The sequence below is a fragment of the Larimichthys crocea genome, chromosome XII (assembly GCF_000972845.2).
Source record: "Larimichthys crocea isolate SSNF chromosome XII, L_crocea_2.0, whole genome shotgun sequence".
In the NCBI taxonomy this organism is placed as follows: Eukaryota; Metazoa; Chordata; class Actinopteri; family Sciaenidae; genus Larimichthys; species Larimichthys crocea.
This window is the reverse complement of record NC_040022.1, coordinates 25,442,611-25,461,637: the sequence shown is the minus strand read 5'-3', so window position 1 is coordinate 25,461,637 and position 19,027 is coordinate 25,442,611. Positions and strand designations below refer to the sequence as shown.

The following is a 19,027-nucleotide window of genomic DNA, read 5'->3' as shown; positions in this document are numbered from 1 at the left end:
TTTTGCCCGCTGGTGGTTTATTGCAATCTAAGAGAGACAGGGAAGGGCAAGGGAGAGAGGCAGAGAGGGACAGAGACATGGAAGAAGGGAAGTAGACAGAGTTGAAGAGATAGAGAGGGGCCCGTATTGAGTGACACAGACTATGGTCTGTGTTTTCTCGGTGGACCAGAGAAGATGCAGTGTAAATGAAGCATGCTGCACCATGGCGGCTCCTGCTTTATCCTTGCACTTTGTGTGTGTACGTGTGTGTGAAAGGGAAAAAGAGGCCTCTTTGAGTACTCAAGAGTTCTCCCTCTGTTGTCTCATGGTTAGAATATGTTGGGAGGACTCTGTCCATGACCCATCTCCGGAGATAACAAGACAAAAACGTGAACATGGATGGATAAATGCATTAACATGAGAGGAAACAACCTGCCACAATACATATTGAAATCACAGCATTTGTAGCTTTTTATTGACATTTTGACCCTGTGGTGATGTGATGTGTCTTCACAATTATAGGCAGTCTGTTTAATGTAAATCTCTGACCTGAAGGACGAGGGCCTCCCCTTGTGTTGGTGTAAAAAACTACAAAGATTCAACAGGCATCAACCCGGAAGTGATTACTTCCTCCCTCCAATTCCTTCACTCCACAGGTTGTGCTGGTTTTTCTTCGACGAAAATGTACCTTACACACTGTCTAATTTTCATAATGGCTGTGCCATTGTGCCTTGGAACAGTACTAGGTAAGAGATGGAACACTGAATATGCAGCTATCTTTTGTTTTATTCTGTTTTTATGGTTAATTTTTAACTTTCTGTATCAGGTAACGGAATGTTTAGTAAGAGTCTAGTTTATAAAATATCTTTATGATGTCATATCGTACGATGTCTTTTGAGAACTTAAATCTTCATTACATTTCATCTCACAGAAAACTACGAGAAAAACATTTCCTGTAACGACATTAAGACCACTGCTGGATTCAAGTTTCCTCATAACGGAAGTGAGAGGAGTGAGATATTTGTGACCTGTAATAAGGTACTGTGATTTACTCTGTTGTAGTATTTTGTTTCACAAAGACATAATGGATGTTTTCTATGTGTATTTGAAGAAAAGTGAAATAGAAGAAGAGGGAATAACGAAAGTGAAATGTGACATGTGTTTTTACCCACAGACTGTGATTGCGCATGCTCTGATTGCCGAACAATTTTTTAAGTATTTCAATGAAGTGATAAGCATGGACAACTATTCGGTCATCACAAGAGAGTGCAGAGATCTGGAAATAAAATGCATAGTTCCTGATGTGAGTGATTCCCTCTATTTCAGCATGCAGTTAAATGAATTGAATCACTAAATGTTTATTTGCTTTTGTAGTAAATGTGAAACATGTGAAACGCTCTAAACTTTGCTTTTGGTTTTTAGGGCAAGTTTGTAAAAGAGATCATTATCTACTATAGAATTACTGGTAAGTAATAAGATGTTGTAAATTGATTTACTTAACCCTAACCTGTACCACTGATCAAAAATACATCCATATATCATATATACATGACATATAAAAAAGAATATCCCACCTCTTTAAACAGAGAAAGTAAAGAACCCCGATCCAACTGATTTATCAACAACATGGGGCCTCATCAGTAAGTGACACTGTGTAATTATTCAAATCTAAGTGCTTCACTATATTTGTTGGCAATGCTTTGAATTAATTTGCTGTGTAATACTTCACATTAATATAATGTTTGCGTGTTGTTTCGTGTGCAGTTGCAGGTGTAACATGTGGAGTGGCATTCATCATTGGACTTTCTCTGTATTTTTATAAAAAGAAAATGAAGTGAGCTCTGCTTCTATTTCCAATAACAACTGACTGTCCATGTCATTAACGTACACAGTGTCTGGTGTCTGGTCATTCAGAAATGTTTGTTTGTTTCTTGTGTCAGGAAGCAGCCCAGTGCAGCTCCAGCTTGTGATGAACCAGTGAATGACCAAATAGAGATGCAGATGTTTGTTGAAGCCATTTCACTCATTTCTGTTTCACCGATACTCGTGCTACCTTCAGTACACATCAATGAAGTTGAACACATCTTCATGTTTTCTTCATTATAGGCTGAGTGAAATGCCATCTACCTCTGGTCCACTAGAAAGTGGCGAAAATGATACTGAGCGAGATAACACACTTGAAAGTGTGCATGTTGACAGGTTAGAACGTTTGTCAAAACCATCAAAGTGTGTGTGTGTGTTTTAATAACTGGAAGTCTAGACTGTAATCTGCTAAAAGCTACCTTTGTCTCCATAGTATTGATCCTATGGCTGATGGCAAGACTCCTCAATCCCTTAGTCTGGACCACAACTTTAACCACGAGGGAATCCAGCCATTTGAAAAGTGAGAAGAACGGTTCACTTTTGCTTGAGCCTGTAATCTTTTGTCCTTTGAAAATGTAGGTGTCTCTTTAGAGCACCAACAATCCAAGATACAGCTAAAAAACAGAAGACGATAGAAACAAAAACAGAACAGGGAACACTTGGACCAGGACAGGCAGACAGACCAATAGATTAGGGAACTGATGCATGAACTGAGGAACAGAATACAGGACTGGAAACATACAAAGACTGAAGAACAAGCACAGACGACCTGACAAAGGAAATCCAAGAAACACAGGGACTAAATATAGAAGTGAAGACAAAATGACACAGGTGAAACGAATCAGGCTGGGACAGACAATCAAAACTGGCAGGGGAAAAAAAAGTAAAGTCACACAAGCCAGAAGGAAAGAGGAAAATTACAAAATAAAGCAGCAAATGCTAAACCATGAGACTTAAACACTCAACTTTAGTGCTATTCTTACCTTGTATTTATTTTCCAGTGACCCCGACAATAACAGAGCCTCTACACACCGAGCCATCCACAGGTACGTTTTTCTGTATATGATGAATTGTCACTGTGTTTATAATCAAATCTTTAATTTAAATCCTTCATTTAGCAACTATCGTATATGTCTTCCACAGGAACCTGAGGGACGATCCAGGAGGAATTAATGATAAACGGTAAGTCTAACAGTTTAGATTATTGTAGTAACAGTTTAGTATATAGGCTGTTAGAAGTTTTTACCTTTTTGTTTTACATTTATGGCTCTTTTAAGAGTTGTTAGAGCATGTAAGGTGAGAATGTATGTTAAATATATAGCCACCAAGAGGTTAAATAATTCCAAATGTTTTAAAATGATATTATTCAGTATGAAATTGTATTTAATGTAATTATTTTACAGTGTCTCACGGGTAATGTTAGCTTCTGCTCAGGATGTTTGAAAAGTGCTAAAAATTCAGAGTGACAAAATATGATGAAATATGAGGTGCAAACTATCTGTGAGCAGGTACGATGAAAATAAGCAACACCAATTTGTGAAAGCAAAACGTAGCGTTCTTTAAACAGCATGCCAACATGCTCTGATCTAAACTCCTCCATATTTTCACATATTATAGTTGACAGATCAAGATATTATTTCTTAATTATCGAGTTAAGTCTGAACAAAAACGAGTTGTCTTCTTGGTAAATCACTTGAATGGCTATAGATTAATATCAAATCAAATTCAGTGGGTCATGAACAATAGTGTGGTAATATTGAAGTGAAAAATAAAACAAAACAATGACTATCCAGCTGACTATTAATTGAAGTCTGCATTGTTGGCAGTCTGAAAGAAGTCTTAATAATAAATATAAAAATCCATTATTAAATAATGGATAAGCCAATACATTTTGACTTTAAAGCAAGTGCAAGTGTTCAGTATAAGTGGTCACATGCCACATTGATTTAAATCTAATAATTAATTAAAAGGTCCAGGGTAAAAGATTTATGTATGTCAAAAATTGAATATAATACACATAATATTTTTTTATTAGTGTATTAAATTTGAATTTGGCTGGTGGAGGAACCCTAAAATACTGCTTTTATCTATTTTATATTATCTTACATTTATGTTACATACATGCATGTTTTAGGCGTTTTAGACTCGCCTGCACACTAGCACATGTTATTTCAGCTAGCTACCTCACTGAAGCTAACCTTTGTGATAAAACTACACTAACTAGTGCAGCTCATGTGTGTAGAGGATACTTTATACGGTAGCCCAGAATGGACAAACTACACACTGGCTCTAGAGGTTCTTTTACCATAATTTCTGATGCCATTATGGCCCTTTTACTCAAATTCTGTCCAAAAAATGTAGATGCAGAACATAAAACACAACACTATCCAAAAAGCTGAAAATAGAGACAAAACTAACCAGATCATACAGCCGTCTCACTATATTTGCCACTTCCGGCTGAAGTATTCAGCCCAGGTTTTTTATGCCCTGCTGTTAACTGAGAATGGCTGTGACTTCCTCTCCAGGATCAGGAAAACACACAATGGGTGCACTCTTGGTGTTCAAACTCCTGAGGATCATGAGAATGAAGGACAACCTCTGCTGTTGAATCAGCGGTAAGACTGCTCCTTTCTCTCTGTCACTCTGCACTCTTAACTGTGCCCAAAGAAAAAGTCTCTGTTGCTTTCCAATTTCCAATCTCCTTCATGCCTTGTTTGATATCGCCTGTTGCTGCTGTTTGGACAGCTGTCAGGAGTAACTTTATGAACTGCTCTCCCCCTCTCTGCCCCATCCCAAATCTGAAGGGCCCATTTGAACTATAGAACTGTTTGACATCTGCTCATAAAAAAGTGAGCATAAACAAAGCGTTGCTGTTCTTGTGCAGAGGCTCATGTCCGTTCCATGTTGTTTCTGTCTCCAGAGCTGCCATCCAAGCTTTTGACACGAGAGGTGAAGCCGCAGATTTGGTGAACAAACATGACTTTGACCAACACCAGATCAGCGGGTGCCCTACTGCACCAGTAAGTAGGAATCTTTCTATTTATTTATGATTTATTGTCTTTTTTCTGTATATTATATATCTTATGCATATATTGTTTGTATGATTTAGTATTTGCTTTGTTTGCTGCAGGAGACTGACGTGGAGTCAACTCTCAACACAAAGACCCTAAACACATATAAAATAGACTACTACTAATAAATAAATAAATAAATAAATAAATAAATAAATAATAATAATAATAACTATAGTCACAGTCAGGGTATGTGGTACATTTACTGGCTTCTTTTGGTATCAAGTCCAGCACTTTTGATTAAATAAACGTTTTGATCCCATGATATTTTTAACAGGCCTGAATTTTCTATGATTACAACATCTATAAATCATTCTAAAGAAGAAATCTGTTTTTCTTCTTCAAAAAAAAAAAGACAATCCCAGTGGAAACTGGAGTTGTGTAGTATAATCAATCATACATTTACCTGAGCAATAGTTATTACATTTTGAAAACTGACAGTATATGTTGTCAGTAAAATGAAAAACACTGGTCACATAAATGACTTGGCTTGACCAAAGGATGGGTGGACCGTCAGAAAATGTACCACATACAAAGCTGTGAGACACATGAATATGAATACATCATTATAAATATGAATGTATTCATATGAATGTACTTATATAACAGCTATAATGTATAGTATAAACACATACGGTATATATACAGTACTGTGTTCATATATTAAACAATTATTATATATTATATTATATTAAATGTTCTATATATCTCATTAGAATGTATGATTTCATAATACAACAGAATCATACAGTATGTTTTTTTTCTTTCCATTTATAAGTAAGTTTGCATTTACCCATGTTTATCCATATCACATGAATCACAGCATGTATTCTCTCTCTCTTTTTTCTTTTGTTTGCTTACATACTCAATTATATTGCTTTCGCTTTAACTGATCATTTAAATATACTAATACTGACAATAGGTTAAAAAAATGATGATGAATTGTTGTCAACAAATTTGAAATAAATTCGCTTGATTTCATTGCCTGGTCATTTTTTTACCTTCGTTTCTGGACTTAAGACAACACTGGAGTACCTACTTTATACCACAAGGGGGCAGTATATAATCATGAGTCCAACAACACTGAGACACACCGAAACATAATTAGCCTTTTTACTGTTTTGAGTGATGCAAATACAATTAATGCATATTTATTCCAGATTGTAATATCCTCAGAATTTTAATTGTACAACAAAATATATATCTAATTCTTACATACTGTATATCTATGGTCGCCCACTGCTGGGAGGGTTGAAAATGATTTTGTTTCAACAAATCAAAGCCCCTTTTTAGTTCTGTTGATTTACTACTGTGTGGTTCTTCTATGCAATGAGTGTGACTTTCTAGTATAGGGCTCTGATTTATTATCAACCAATAAAGGGGCAGTAAGTACATTACACATCACTGGGTAATTTGTTAAACGTGTTACATGTTAAAGTACTTAAAAGATTTGTTTCTCCTGTGGCTTGATGTATGGTATTAATTACAGTTATACACAAACACACAGGAATTGGGGCTGAATTTAATACATCTCTTTCTTCTATCTCTTGGGACTTGGTGAGGTATACTGTGAGTCTTGGTTAGTTAATGTCTGATTCTATTTTTGCTTCCCTAAATATGCAATGACCTTGAAAAAATAAATAGATTTTCTAATAAGTATATAAATATATAAATGGTATACAAAAAAAATACTTTTTCTTTTACCTCTCAGACAAAAGAACCAAGAAGAAAGCATACCAGGGGTTAAAGGCTTTGTTACTCATGTTTGGTATGTGAAAGTGCACCATCGGTGAAAAGAGGGTGATTGAATGGTCAAGGCCTCAGAGCCTCCCCTCTCAGGGAGTTTCACTGAGGGGACATGAGCGAGCGAGGAAGGGGCTGGGCAAATGGATGGATGGGGGGGTGGAAGTGGGGGGTTGGGTCATCACATGTCAACATACATGTACAATATACAGTATGACAAGGGGAAAAAAAGGTGTGTGGGAGATGCTGTAATTATGGCTGTATCCTCTATGCTCTAACGCACATAATAATTAGATATCGGCTAATTAGATACCAATCACACTTCAACTGTATTATGAGCAGTCAAGTAAACAAAACTCAGTGGGAGCTGAACAATGATCACACCACAATGGGGATAAGAAGGCTTAGGGGAAGCTAGATGGGCTGTAATAACCCAGCCACTTAGTTGTGTTATCCCTAACTGATCTCGAGTTGATCACAATGTTTACGCTTACTCTGGAGTGCACTAAAGTCGCCTACAGTTGTGTGCTGTTGTGGCTTAATAGACAGCTGCGAGCAAACAGTGTTGCATTCAAACGTCAGTAAGCTGTATTCACACAGCAGTTATTATAAGATTACATCAGGGATCACACCACACCGTATGATTAATTAACCTTGACTGATGCTTTGTAAATCTCAATCCAGCTGAGCAGGTTTGCCCACAGGTCTCCATGTACATACAAATACAGTATGAGATGGTTGAATGCATCACAGTGGCTGGTCACTTGGTCTCCATAGTTGAACAAAGCCTTGCTTTTTTTTAGAGATTAATGTGGAACCAGTCCTTTTAACCTCTGCCGTTGCACTAAGCTCTTACTGGTACCTGTCCAAACACAAAGTGTTGAGTGCTGTCGCCTAATATAACTGCTTGTTTTTTTTTGTTTTTCTGCATCTCTTTGATAATTCTGTATAGTATGCTTTGGACAGAGACCAATGTTTGACAGAATCATCATCCAAACCACCAGGTCAAATCTGCATATGCATACAGCGTGTGGTTCAAAGGGGAGCTGACTCAGTAAGGGGCTGCGCTGCTTGGCTTCAGTCCCTTGCTTCCCATGGTACACAGATGATCAGCACAGTGCTGTCGTAACCTGCAGGACAACCCATAAATAAAACATAACCACCGTATTAGTGCTTAAAGACATCTTTTCATTTCCATTAGTAGGTATACTGAAGTTTATATGCATATGACACAACAAAAGATTAATAAAAATTTCTGTGTGCTTTAAAGCTTTTTATCACACTGGCACATGCATAAGCATACAAGCAATTATGCTGTACAACCCCCCAGACACACACACACACACACAACTGAGCCCCTTCAATATTTTCTCAGAGAAACCCTGAGGCATGAATGATGTATATTTTCAATAGTTTTTTATTAATATGTGCTGATACAAGGTCGCTGTGACCTGCGATGACGCAAACACTCACAGAATATCATCCCCTTTGGCCCAGACAGCTGTCAAAGCAATGACCGTGAGAAAAATAAAATCAAATAAAATATATGAACATCATTTCTCAAAGAAAACAGAATCAAGGTGTTGTATTTACCTCAGTTCACAAATGTCTCAGTCGTACATGATAAATTATCAATTTTATAGAAAAAAAAAAAATCACAGAAAGCTCTGGGAATGGTGTTATATGTAGAACCCCACATGGCACAATGTCAGTACTCGTTGTTTCTACCAGTGCCTACAGCCTGCTATGTTTAACCTCTAGCACCCAATAATTTATTCCCATTTCAAGGATGTCCAATACTGACCAGGTTCTACTGTACTGAGCTACTTAATACAGCCTTTAGCTGATACTCAGAATCTGTTTTATACCTGCTATGGCCAGATATTCTACCTCTGATGATGGACATAGACACATCTGAGGCAGCGTTTTCTGGCCTGTGCCATGGACGATCATAGGATGGAGATCACGCCAGCCATGGACAGGCACATACATGCACAATTCAGCTCTTCCCCACTCTCTGAACCCAGTGGTGGAAAAAATAAAAATAAATCATGCCTACAGATTCAGCCAGCTCCTGCTGCATGTGGGTGGATGTTAACAAGTAAACAGCAGATCCATGCCTTTCTCCATTTCATTGTATAAAACTACCTAACCTTACTGAAGATGTGTATTGTATATATGTCTGTCTGTGTGTCAAAAGATATGTTTTGATTTTTGACCTCAGCGCCTCTATGTAGAATGGGCCTCACAGGTTAAGCATTTCGCATTTAGAGAACATCATTCTACCCCTTGTTGGTCCCACCCTGTGCATCAAAGATGGCTGCTGGCCTGAATTGCTGGCACAGCTCCACAGACACATATTCAACACATACTGTAGGAGAAACAGCACAATCCTCATCCCTGGATTTTGGCTATACCCTTAGATATTGTTAAAACTACTCTAAAAGCACTCTATAGCAGTCATGTGGACACGTAACAAGAGACCAATAACAAAATAGTACTACTTTATCATTGTTTACATTTGCTTTTTAAAAATCTCTATAGGAAAATCCTGTCGCATTTGTTAGCACTCTAAAAATCTTGATTTAATTGGCTGATGCGGCAGTGGATTCATTTTCACATTTTTTTTCTTTTTTTTTTTAAGGAAGCATCCATCAGAACAAACAACAATCACATCATCTTTCTTCCTCTCAAGGCGTATTTGCTTTATTCTGTGAACAAACTTGGGATCTGAAATGCCAGCTTGATCAATTTAAACAATAAAGAGATAACCTCTGGACTGCAAACCACCAACAGAAGGCCCTCTGAAACAAAGTAGCACATCCATCTCGTTATCTACAGATCCAACCCTGCACAGCCTCACTGCTAAACCCCCTCCCCAGCCATTCCCCCTCTCCCACTGCCGATGGCTATGAACTTGTGACATCTGTGACATCTCTGCTGATGTTGTCCCCGTTCTGTCCCCTCTTGGGCCCATCTTTGCAGACATTATGACCCTCTGCTCCTCTGCTGCTGTTGAACTCACACACCAGTATACTGCCTTGCAACCGCTCTCCTGGTGTGATATGCGCCACACAAATCACTGGTAAGAAAAAAAAAGGGTCATAAGCGTGTGTGAAAGGGTCAACTGCGAGTAAACGCATTGTTGGCCTGCTGGGACCTCTGCTGTCTAATGATAGACTTAACGATTCCACAGCTCACTCTGTGCTGACACTAAGCTGCAGGAGTGAGGCAGAACTATGTCCAAGGTTGGGTATCCCACCTTTTAAATGACTTCCCTCCTAACCACTGGAGCACATGCATGTCAGGCTTACTGGCGGCACAGAATAGGAATTGTATTTAATGTTTGCATGTAGAGAAAGACAGAAAGGGGGGGAGCAGAAACGAGAGTGAGGGCGAGTTCATTGCAGTAAATTAGTACCCACTGTGTTATTATTGTAATCAGAGGTTTGGAGGGCTTTGAATGGTGGAGAAACTCCCGTTGTGTAAGCCTCCGTCCAACAGCATGGGCCACAGACGTTCTACTGTATAATCACTATCATTTTCCACAGTACAGCACTCCTCTGTTTATTGAGATATTAATCTGGGATAAACAAAGCTTTTGACAAAACAAATTAACACACTCAAAGAAGTGCTGCACTAATGGAGTCCATTGAGATTGATATTAAAATGGGGATGAGATGGGGGAAGAGGGAGAAAAAGAAAAGGAGCGGGGAGGTGCTGGAAAAAAGAAGCAGGCCCAAGGTGACGCACATTCCTCCTCTCATGGGGAGTGTCTGTCTAAACAGTGTTTCTCCCTGGGGCGGGTCCCATCTGAGCAGTAGAGATCAGCATCAGCACATTATGTCAAATACAATGAAGGAGAGATGGAGTTAATGATGATGGTGATGAGAATGATGAGGATAAAGATGATGATGGTCGTCTTGTGTTTCCCATTAACACTTCCACCCTGGAGTGAATTGTTTTATCTTCAGTCCTGCTTGTTAAAATACATTCAGTTGTCCTCAGTTGACCAGTGAGTGCTGCCTCGGTACGGTGCCCCACCACTGAGCCATAAGAGCCACGCTTCACATTGTCCAGCACTGCAGCAGAGCAGAATACATGTGCATATTGTCTTTTCATTTGTAAACACAGACAGCTCCCAGGGTCAGCTGCAAATCCAAGTCATGTACCATCAAACCAGTATTGCACACGTTCCCCCTATGGCTCAAGTGATGATACTAGGGCGTTCTGTCTGAGCCTCAACGTGCTCCACGGCCCATACAATATTACTTACACAAGTGATTTGAATAACAAGAACAAATGATGGCAAATCCTTGTAATCCCTCTCCCTTATCTGTCTTTAACCCTCTCTCTCTTTCAGCCCCAGGAGCCACAGCTAAAAGCTGTCCTTTGGGTTCTCTTAGAAGTTGGACAGTCAGGCTCTAGCCAAATGTCACACTGCAGTGGATGCATTCATTTTCTGCTCACGTTCTGTCCACACATTCCTCTCTTTTGCTAGTCGCAGGTTTACGAGGGAGACAGTCAAAAGAAAAAAAAGAAAGAAAAACAATGCCATGAATAAATCGATGTGAATAAATAGTCCAAAAACATACATAAAAACTGATAAATTAACCATAACAAATACCTATAAATACAGCGTAGAAGAAGGCAAACTCTCAGTTTTTTTTTAAAGGTCAGACAGATTTCATCTGGATGAAAGGAGCGTCACAAGCGCCTCTCTCTTGACAGCTAATTTTTCAAATGTATCGCTTGCATAAGGTGGCATATTGGAAACATGTTCCTCCCAATCGGTCAACCCTGCTTGTCATTTTCATGGTATATGGTTATCGCACGTCTCCCGAGGCAGTCTGATTTCTCCTGTCCTCCTCGTACCTGAACACCACGGCAAGAGCAACTTTGATTTGAGGCAGAGAAGTAAATGGCAGCTCTCTGAGATGAATATCCCCCTTGTCTGATGTGTGCATTCACAAAAAATAGTCTCTCAAATGTGTGTGCACATATAAAAGTCTGGTGCACAGCACGCACACAAACACTCACGCACGCACTGGACACTTAATACACACAACCAGCCGCTCAGACACATTCGTACTTACACACATGCACACAAACACATGCACACAGGAAATCAATGAATTGTCACATTAGGCTCTGGAGTAAAATGCTGAAACTATCTTTAAGAAACAGCAAAATGCAATATTCTCTGATAGCAAAACAAATGTCATTATCATACATGCTAAAACCCATGTTGTTAAAAGTATGTCATCTGGTTATATCGTCCAAATAATACAAGAACAAACCAAATCACTTTATGGATGCTGTCGTTCACCCACAATGCTTTATCGTGCCTGTGAGGCACAGTATGACATTTGACAACATCTATCTCGCTTTCCCCACACCTTCCACCCCCAATTCCTTCGGCAATTCCACCCTGGGAATGCCAAAGGTCAAACATTAACAACATATAACGGATTATATTACATAAAAATTGTGCCAGAATTTTTTTTTGTTTCATTTTTCATTTGTATAAATAAAATCTACTACACATTATAATCTGTTTGTCTCTCTGCCTTTCTCTCTCCATTGGATCACTAAGGATTTTTCACTGAATGGCACAGTGCTGGGGCACAAGAGCGAGAGAGTAAGAGATCAAGCAACGGGGGAGAGAGATAGAGTGTATCATTCAGGTCACAAAGTCCAAAACATTTTATTTTTTTCTTTTGTTGATTTGTTGCAGTACAAGAAGTAATTTTCATAGTATTTGTTACTTTTTGTTGCTTTTGATCATCTGGTGTCTCTATTTACATAGTAGGAATAAAGTAGATTTATGTGTGGTTCCTATGTACATGGTTATACCAATTGATCAACCAGTGCATTTGCGGCGTTTCCAGTCTTGCTTGTCACAACCACACAGAGGAAACAAGTCCACTTCAACTAGCTAGGCTCTAACAGCAAAGTACAGGGCGAGGGGGGCGACACTAGTCCGCTCTTGCAGCCCCCAAAAGATGCAGACCCAAAGTCAACAGATTGAATACTCTCTTCAAAACAACAGCAAGACAGTCATTTAACTTTTCAAATGCCTAAAGCAAACAACCAGAGAGAACAGTGGAGCGGATTGGCCAGTCTTATGGATGCAGGTTCTCCTGCTCTGGAAGGGTGGTGCAGCGCCTCCTCAGTCTCCGTCTCAGCCTCTACTCCACTTCTGTACATAGTCGTCGATTCACAGCAAGAGAAAATGAAGGCAACTACACTGAATCAGCTCCCACTGCCTGCTAGGAACAAAAGCTCTTGCTCCCTTTTACTTAGATGGCGTACTGTTTTCACTTCTGATGTTCCGTAATGAGCACTTCTGGATGAGTGAGCGTTTGTGTATGTGTGTTTGCTTTGTGAATGTTCTAGTTTCTGTTCTGGCTCAATAAAAGATATTTTTGGCAACAATGAAGAGCTTTCTGTGAGACATTTTTTAGGTTATAATAGTGTACTATATTCCCTGTCTCCACAGCTAACTACTCCTATCAAATGATGACTCAAAAAGACCTATGGATGGTACGAAAAGGAAATGAGATAAAATATAAAATGATATTCCCATCTCCGGAGGCAGGTCTGAAGAGAAATTACATAAAAAACTTTAACAAAGTTTTAAAGTTTTGAAATATCTGAAGGTAAAGGGGGTGGATCGGTACATTCAGAGTGCTGGACTTGGCCTTAGGGTACCAAAGGAACAGGGGAGGACTGGGGTTGGAAGAGCCGATGTATGCTCTACTGAAAAACACCCATCACTCATCTCCATAAGACGGGGGAGGGTTAAAGATAATGGCTGATTCTGCAGAGTCAGCCACGACTCCCCCTGAAGGTCACTCTGTTTGCTCATCTGTTAGTTAAATAAAAGTCAAGAGAAAGAAAGGCAACCAAACAAGCAGAAAGTGGAGAGACGCAAGAACGAGGCGGGCTAGGAGGTGGCTCTGGCCATCACATTAGTCCCCAACTTCCTCCTTCAGGCTCCAGTCACAGGCTGGTGACCAGCTGCATCTGTCCGTCTCCCTCGTTGTGGGCAGGCTCCTGAACCTGGTGTCCCTCCCCACTCGGCCTCCGGGGTGGGGCCTGGTAGAAGGTCTGCATGGGGGCCCCACGAGAGCCTAGGGCAGGCCTCCCTGAGCTGTAGTACAGCTCCTCAGGGGGCTGGGCTGAACGAGGCACAACCTCCAGGGGCTCAGGACTGCTGTCAGGGTAGGGTGAGTCTCGCAGATTAGTGATGCTGGTGTACAGGGAGTCACGGGCAGGGGAGTCTGGTGCTCTGTTGCCTCCCTGCCCGCCGGCACTCTGGCCACTGTGGCCACTGTGGCCCAGGCTTTCGGTGAGGTCGGCCGTGTAGCTCTCTGACTCCTCTGGATCACTTTGGTAGAGGACCGACTGGGCACGCTGCAACAGCAGGGGCTCCTCCAGGGCTTTATAAAGCAGCTCCACATCCTGAGGGGTCCGCTGTCTGCCATCTCTCAGAAAGTCCTCGTCTTCATCCATGCCTACAGATGGTTCTGGCCCGGCCCCTGTTGTCCCCCGACCAACCCCACCATGAGGACGTCCCCTGGCCAGGCTGCCACACATCCTGTCACCTGCATCACCTGCACCTCCTCCACTTCCACCTCCAACACCACCTCTCAGGTTGTTGTGCACAAGCTCAGAGATGATCATTTTCTCGAAGGCTGCGGCATCAGAGAGGTTTCGTCGGATGCCTCCACCTCCCAGTGTCTCTGAGCTGCGGGGATTGAGGAGGGGCGGGGGGCTGTCTCCACCCCCACTACCAAGGAAGTCACAGCTGCCTCCACCCCCTGGGCCACTGCGCAGGGAGTAGCTGTTGTTGAAGTTACCATTCAAGGGCAGAGTTTCCATCCCACAGGGGTCGCGGGCCTTAGATAACGTACTCTCTAGACCCAAACACAAACAGAAGGGAGACAGAAAACAGAAAGTTTTGGCATTATTATCATACAGATTGAAGTGTCAGTAAGAGAAGGAGAATAAATATCAGATAGTAAAATGTAAGCTGAAGTAGTTTACAGTAATGTGAAGTACGGTAAATTACACTTACTTGGGTCACGGAACGTTCCTGTGCGTACCAGAGAAAGTCATGTGGAGTGAATAAAATGAAAGACACTAGTCAGTAAGTGTTCTTTAATGATGCAACATTAACTTGATGCATTTGTTTTTAACACATTTCAAAAGGGAACCATTAAAGGAATAAATCCTTGTCCATCCACTCCTTTTCTTTTCTCTGCGTCTCTCTCATCCAACCTTCCAACTCTTACCACATTCACAACACATTAATTCTGATTTATGCAGACTTACTCCTGTTTGTTTGACATCATATTCCTCCAACATTTATATCTAAGCCACAGATATTTATTTACCTCTGTCAGTGATACCTGGATACATGTATAATTCATACAAAACCTAAAAACAGCAGCAGTTTATTTTACGACTTCCCTTCAACACACCAAAGTTGTTCTGCTTTTTCTGCCAGATTACCGTCTCACAGCAAAAGCAAAAGCCACAGCTGCCCAAAAAGCGAGAAGTGTGTTCATTTTTTAAATTTAATGTCTAGAATGACTTTAATCAACGTTCTTCTTCAGCGGTGGTGTGGGTAATTAGACATTCTAATGAAGTGCTCTCCCTACTTCCTCTCCCACTCTCTTCTAAAAATGTCTTGGCTGCCAGGCCTGTGGCCATCAGGCTTGACGTATTGTGTGGAGAGGCTTTAAAATATTTAACAGAAACGCCGCCTTAAATTTCAGTCCTTAGATACTGGGCCTGATACTCTGCGGGTGCACACTCAGCCAACGACCAGCCACACACGCAGTCATAGTTCTCGCTTACCAAGTGAATATTGGTACTGTAGTGGAGCAATTACCAGAACATGTCTAATTCAGCAGTTATAGGCATCCAAAGAGTGGTGTGGGAATGCAGCAATGTGATAAAACAGCCATTAGACTGTTTAAAGAGCCCCACTCTGAGATAGAAGCCAATATATACACACACACAGGCACTTGTAATGAGCACTTACACCTGACCGACCTACACCCAGATGGACTGTCCCTGGCCAGCAAGCACTCTGATCCCTTATATGGCCATCAAGATTTAAGCCGACTACTTTGTCAGTCTGGGAACAGGAAAAATGTCCTCTAGATTTCTGGCAGTCACAGCTGTAGCTAAACTTCTAATCAATTTGTGGCTGTTCTCATAAAGATTCAAGATCTGACCAGATGGCTGGTTAGGCTGTAGGCACTGTTTGGCTCAGTTCTGCTCAGTCTAGTGAATCCGTCTGACAGCTACATAGTCTGAAAAAACAACACACAAATAGGCTCACAGACACACACACACACACACACACACATGTGCAAGCACGCAGATACAGTAGTGAGTTTGTGTGACAGAGTAACGGACAAAAGGACAGCAAGCGGAGCGCATGTTGTGAATACACACATATGCTGACAATATGGCACAAAAAAGACCGGAGCATTTATGAGAAGCTAACCGGTAGAGTTGAAGACACCAGGTGAGGGTGGAGTGAAGCTCTCAGCCAGCAGAGTGTTGTAAGGAGAGGTACCAGTACGAGTCTGTAACACAGGGTTCGTCAGAAGGTGGTTTCCCATGGTCGCTGCAAGACACAAACATTTAAGAAATGAACATGAACATAAACAGCCTCTTATTTTTGCCTCAAACGTATGCAAAGCGAGCACGAGCAGAAACACTTCACAATAGGTGTAACGTTTTGAAATTCACGTTTCCGGACTCAGTAATAACATCTGGAATCATAAAAATATTTACCGTTTATTCAGATGGGGCTATTTTTGTTATGCCGGTGTTTTATGGAGTAATGCATTTCACAGTGTTCTCCTCAGTGTTTATGCCTGATGATTGTAACCTTTGAGTAAGAATACAATTGCAGGGGAAAGGTACTGTTTGGAGCACTGCCATTCTTTTTTTTCTTTCTGTGACTCCTGACAATGTAGTCAGATGGGGGAGAACAGTAATGCATGCCATTATGTAGTCTAGGGGTGCAGCCATTGAAACACAGTTAATTTTCCAGTGAAATGTGAATGCCACTACAAGACAAATATAATTCAAAGAAATGGCGCACTGAGAATGTTGTATAACGCCCATGTATGGCTCCAGCCTGAGGCAACTCAAACGAAATGCCATGAAATTAAAAATAGGACAGCATGACGGAGAGTAGTCCAAGGCAAAGTGCAACCTTCAGGTCTCACGCTTACCGTTCATCACACAGCAAGAGAGCAGGGAATTCTAAAAAAAAATAAAAAATATGCGCTCTCACACAGCTATTTATTTGTCTCCCCTCCTCTTTCACTTCCCCTGTCCATCTTTCTGGCATGCCACACAAACCCCGTTCCCTCCATTCTCTGGCTCGTTCTGCTGTTTCTTGACTCAACCACATTTTCTTAGTTCCTCATGCCAGAATTTTTTTTTGTACAAACAACACCAAATTAGTTGGGATTAGCTGCCTATGTGTACCTCATAGGAATATCCTGTAGAAAATTAAAGGAACTGGCTTTAAGTGAGGAGAGGAAGTAGGGCAATGAGAGCCTGTGTGTGTGTGTGTGTGTGTGTGTGTGTGTGTGTGTGTGTGTGTGTGTGTGTGTGTGTGTGTGTGTGTGTGTATAATGCAGGCCTCATCTTCTGGACACAATACTATTGTCAGGAAGAGATTGTGGTACATAAAGAAGTGAAGTGGAGAAATCAAAGAGATCAGAGATGCCAGCGATAACAACGCAGCATCTCTTCTACAGATTCAGCCTCTTTAATTACTCCTCCATGATAGTGCCTCTCCCCACATAACCCTCTTTTCCTCTAACTCCCTCCTGCACTCCCCTTTGTCTTTCACTTTCTGCCAACTGACAAACTTTTCTCAGAAGCCCAGAAAATAAAGGCTTCACAGCACAGCTGCTTGTGTTTGACAGCGCAACATGGAATGATCCACATTGTGTCTCCACGAGGCCTGGTGATTGCTCTATCGTGACGAAAAGCTCCGGAAACCAACCCGTCCGACCACACACACATGTACATACATACATACATACATACACACGCACACACCCCTCATCCATCCAGCTCACTTGTAGCACCCTTCTTCCTCACCCCCTGCCTTGCTTCTGTCACTCTACTCAATTAGAATAATTACCCCCTGTTCGCTCACACGCTAATCAGTTCATTAAAAAGAAAATGGATGAAATTAGCATAGAGAGTGACGGCTGATTTAGCAACTGCCTCTGTGTCATCATCAACAGCCCCCCTTACCCTCCTCCCTCCAAAATCCAGAACCTGAACCCTGATCGTGTCCATGCCCCTCATGGATGTGGTGGTGGTGGTGACACCTGAGACAATTAGTGACTACACAAACATTTCTGACTTCTTCAGGTCTTAAATAATTGATAGTGGGCTGTGTGGAGTTCAGAGGGGATGCATGTGTCACTGCATTCAGGAAAAGGAAAAAATGTGTGTTTGGATATGATTGATTTCACACAACTATAAAAAAGGTTGAGAGGAGTTTAAACTGGGGATGGCACTCTCAGGTTAACTTATTGTACATTACTATTACAATAATTTGCTTTAATAATCAGTTCACAGCACAAGCATTTTTATGATATATCACTAGATACATTAATGATTTCTGTGGAAAACAAAACATAATGCAACACAAGTGCCAGATTTATTGTGATATTAATTATTATTAAGATATTTTTTTTTGTAAAAGTACAAAATAAAATGAAGACAGCAAAAGACAAATTGCAAGAACTGGTTGATTATTACTGTTGGTTATCAACAGCCGAGAGAGAATTATGCTCACAGATTTACTTGTAATTGATGCAGTGGTGGAATTTACAGTAACTACTTAAAAATTAATCAACTATTGCATTTGACTATTGTACAGTTTTGAGGTACTTGCACATTACATAAGTATTTCCATTTAATGCTACTTTATACTTCTAGTCCACAAAACTTTGGAAGCCAATAATCGGATTACTAATACAAAAAATATAAATCAACAAAAGAAATTATGATGTACTATTACGGATTAAGCCATCATTATATAAAGAAGTTGATTAGCTCCTCTTTTACCAGCTGCATTACCAAGTGCTTATAGATTAATGTATTAATAATTATAATCCAGTTATATATTTTATATTATTCTGAAATGGGCCATTCTGCATAATGAGTACTTTTACTTTTGGTACTTTAAATATATTTTGATGCTAAGGCTTACATACACTTAAGTTGTACTTGTAACAGAATATTTCTACACTGTGTATTTTAGTAACAGATTTTTCTACCACTAGGTACAACCCCACATTTATTGTCAG

At 40.5% G+C, this 19,027-nt stretch overlaps 2 protein-coding genes across 4 annotated transcripts in view; one reads left to right on the top strand and one right to left on the bottom strand.

Annotated features, from left to right (window-relative positions):
- The first annotated feature begins 581 nt into the window (after nt 1-581).
- On the top strand, nt 582-5,894 carry LOC109139878 (uncharacterized). The gene is made up of 14 exons (XM_019264959.2): nt 582-725; nt 911-1,017; nt 1,154-1,282; nt 1,402-1,444; nt 1,566-1,619; nt 1,744-1,813; nt 1,920-1,982; nt 2,086-2,178; nt 2,276-2,362; nt 2,844-2,888; nt 2,986-3,024; nt 4,368-4,457; nt 4,763-4,862; nt 4,973-5,894. Exons 1-14 carry the CDS (start codon nt 662-664, stop codon nt 5,036-5,038), a joined length of 1,050 nt encoding a protein of 349 aa, XP_019120504.2. The 5' UTR covers nt 582-661; the 3' UTR covers nt 5,039-5,894.
- A 2,230-nt stretch (nt 5,895-8,124) lies between these two features.
- Nucleotides 8,125-19,027, bottom strand: part of adgrl1a (adhesion G protein-coupled receptor L1a) — a 146,358-nt gene continuing 135,455 nt past the window's right edge. For all 3 annotated transcript variants that reach the window (XM_019264986.2, XM_019264985.2, XM_019264987.2), the window contains 3 exons: nt 16,183-16,305; nt 14,740-14,757; nt 8,125-14,578 (listed from right to left, as the gene is read on the bottom strand). In XM_019264986.2, coding sequence (XP_019120531.1) covers nt 13,662-14,578; nt 14,740-14,757; nt 16,183-16,305 — 1,058 coding nt within the window. In that variant the 3' untranslated portion in view covers nt 8,125-13,661. The remainder of the gene's footprint in view (nt 14,579-14,739; nt 14,758-16,182; nt 16,306-19,027) is intronic.

Bases quoted from the DNA above. Each gene is read 5' to 3' on its own strand.
- LOC109139878 (XM_019264959.2), top strand. From the start codon at position 662: ATGTACCTTACACACTGTCTAATTTTCATAATGGCTGTGCCATTGTGC. The intron at 1,620-1,743 runs GTAAGTGACACT...TTTCGTGTGCAG, and splicing joins AACAACATGGGGCCTCATCA to TTGCAGGTGTAACATGTGGA. The intron at 2,363-2,843 runs GTGAGAAGAACG...TTTATTTTCCAG, and splicing joins GGAATCCAGCCATTTGAAAA to TGACCCCGACAATAACAGAG.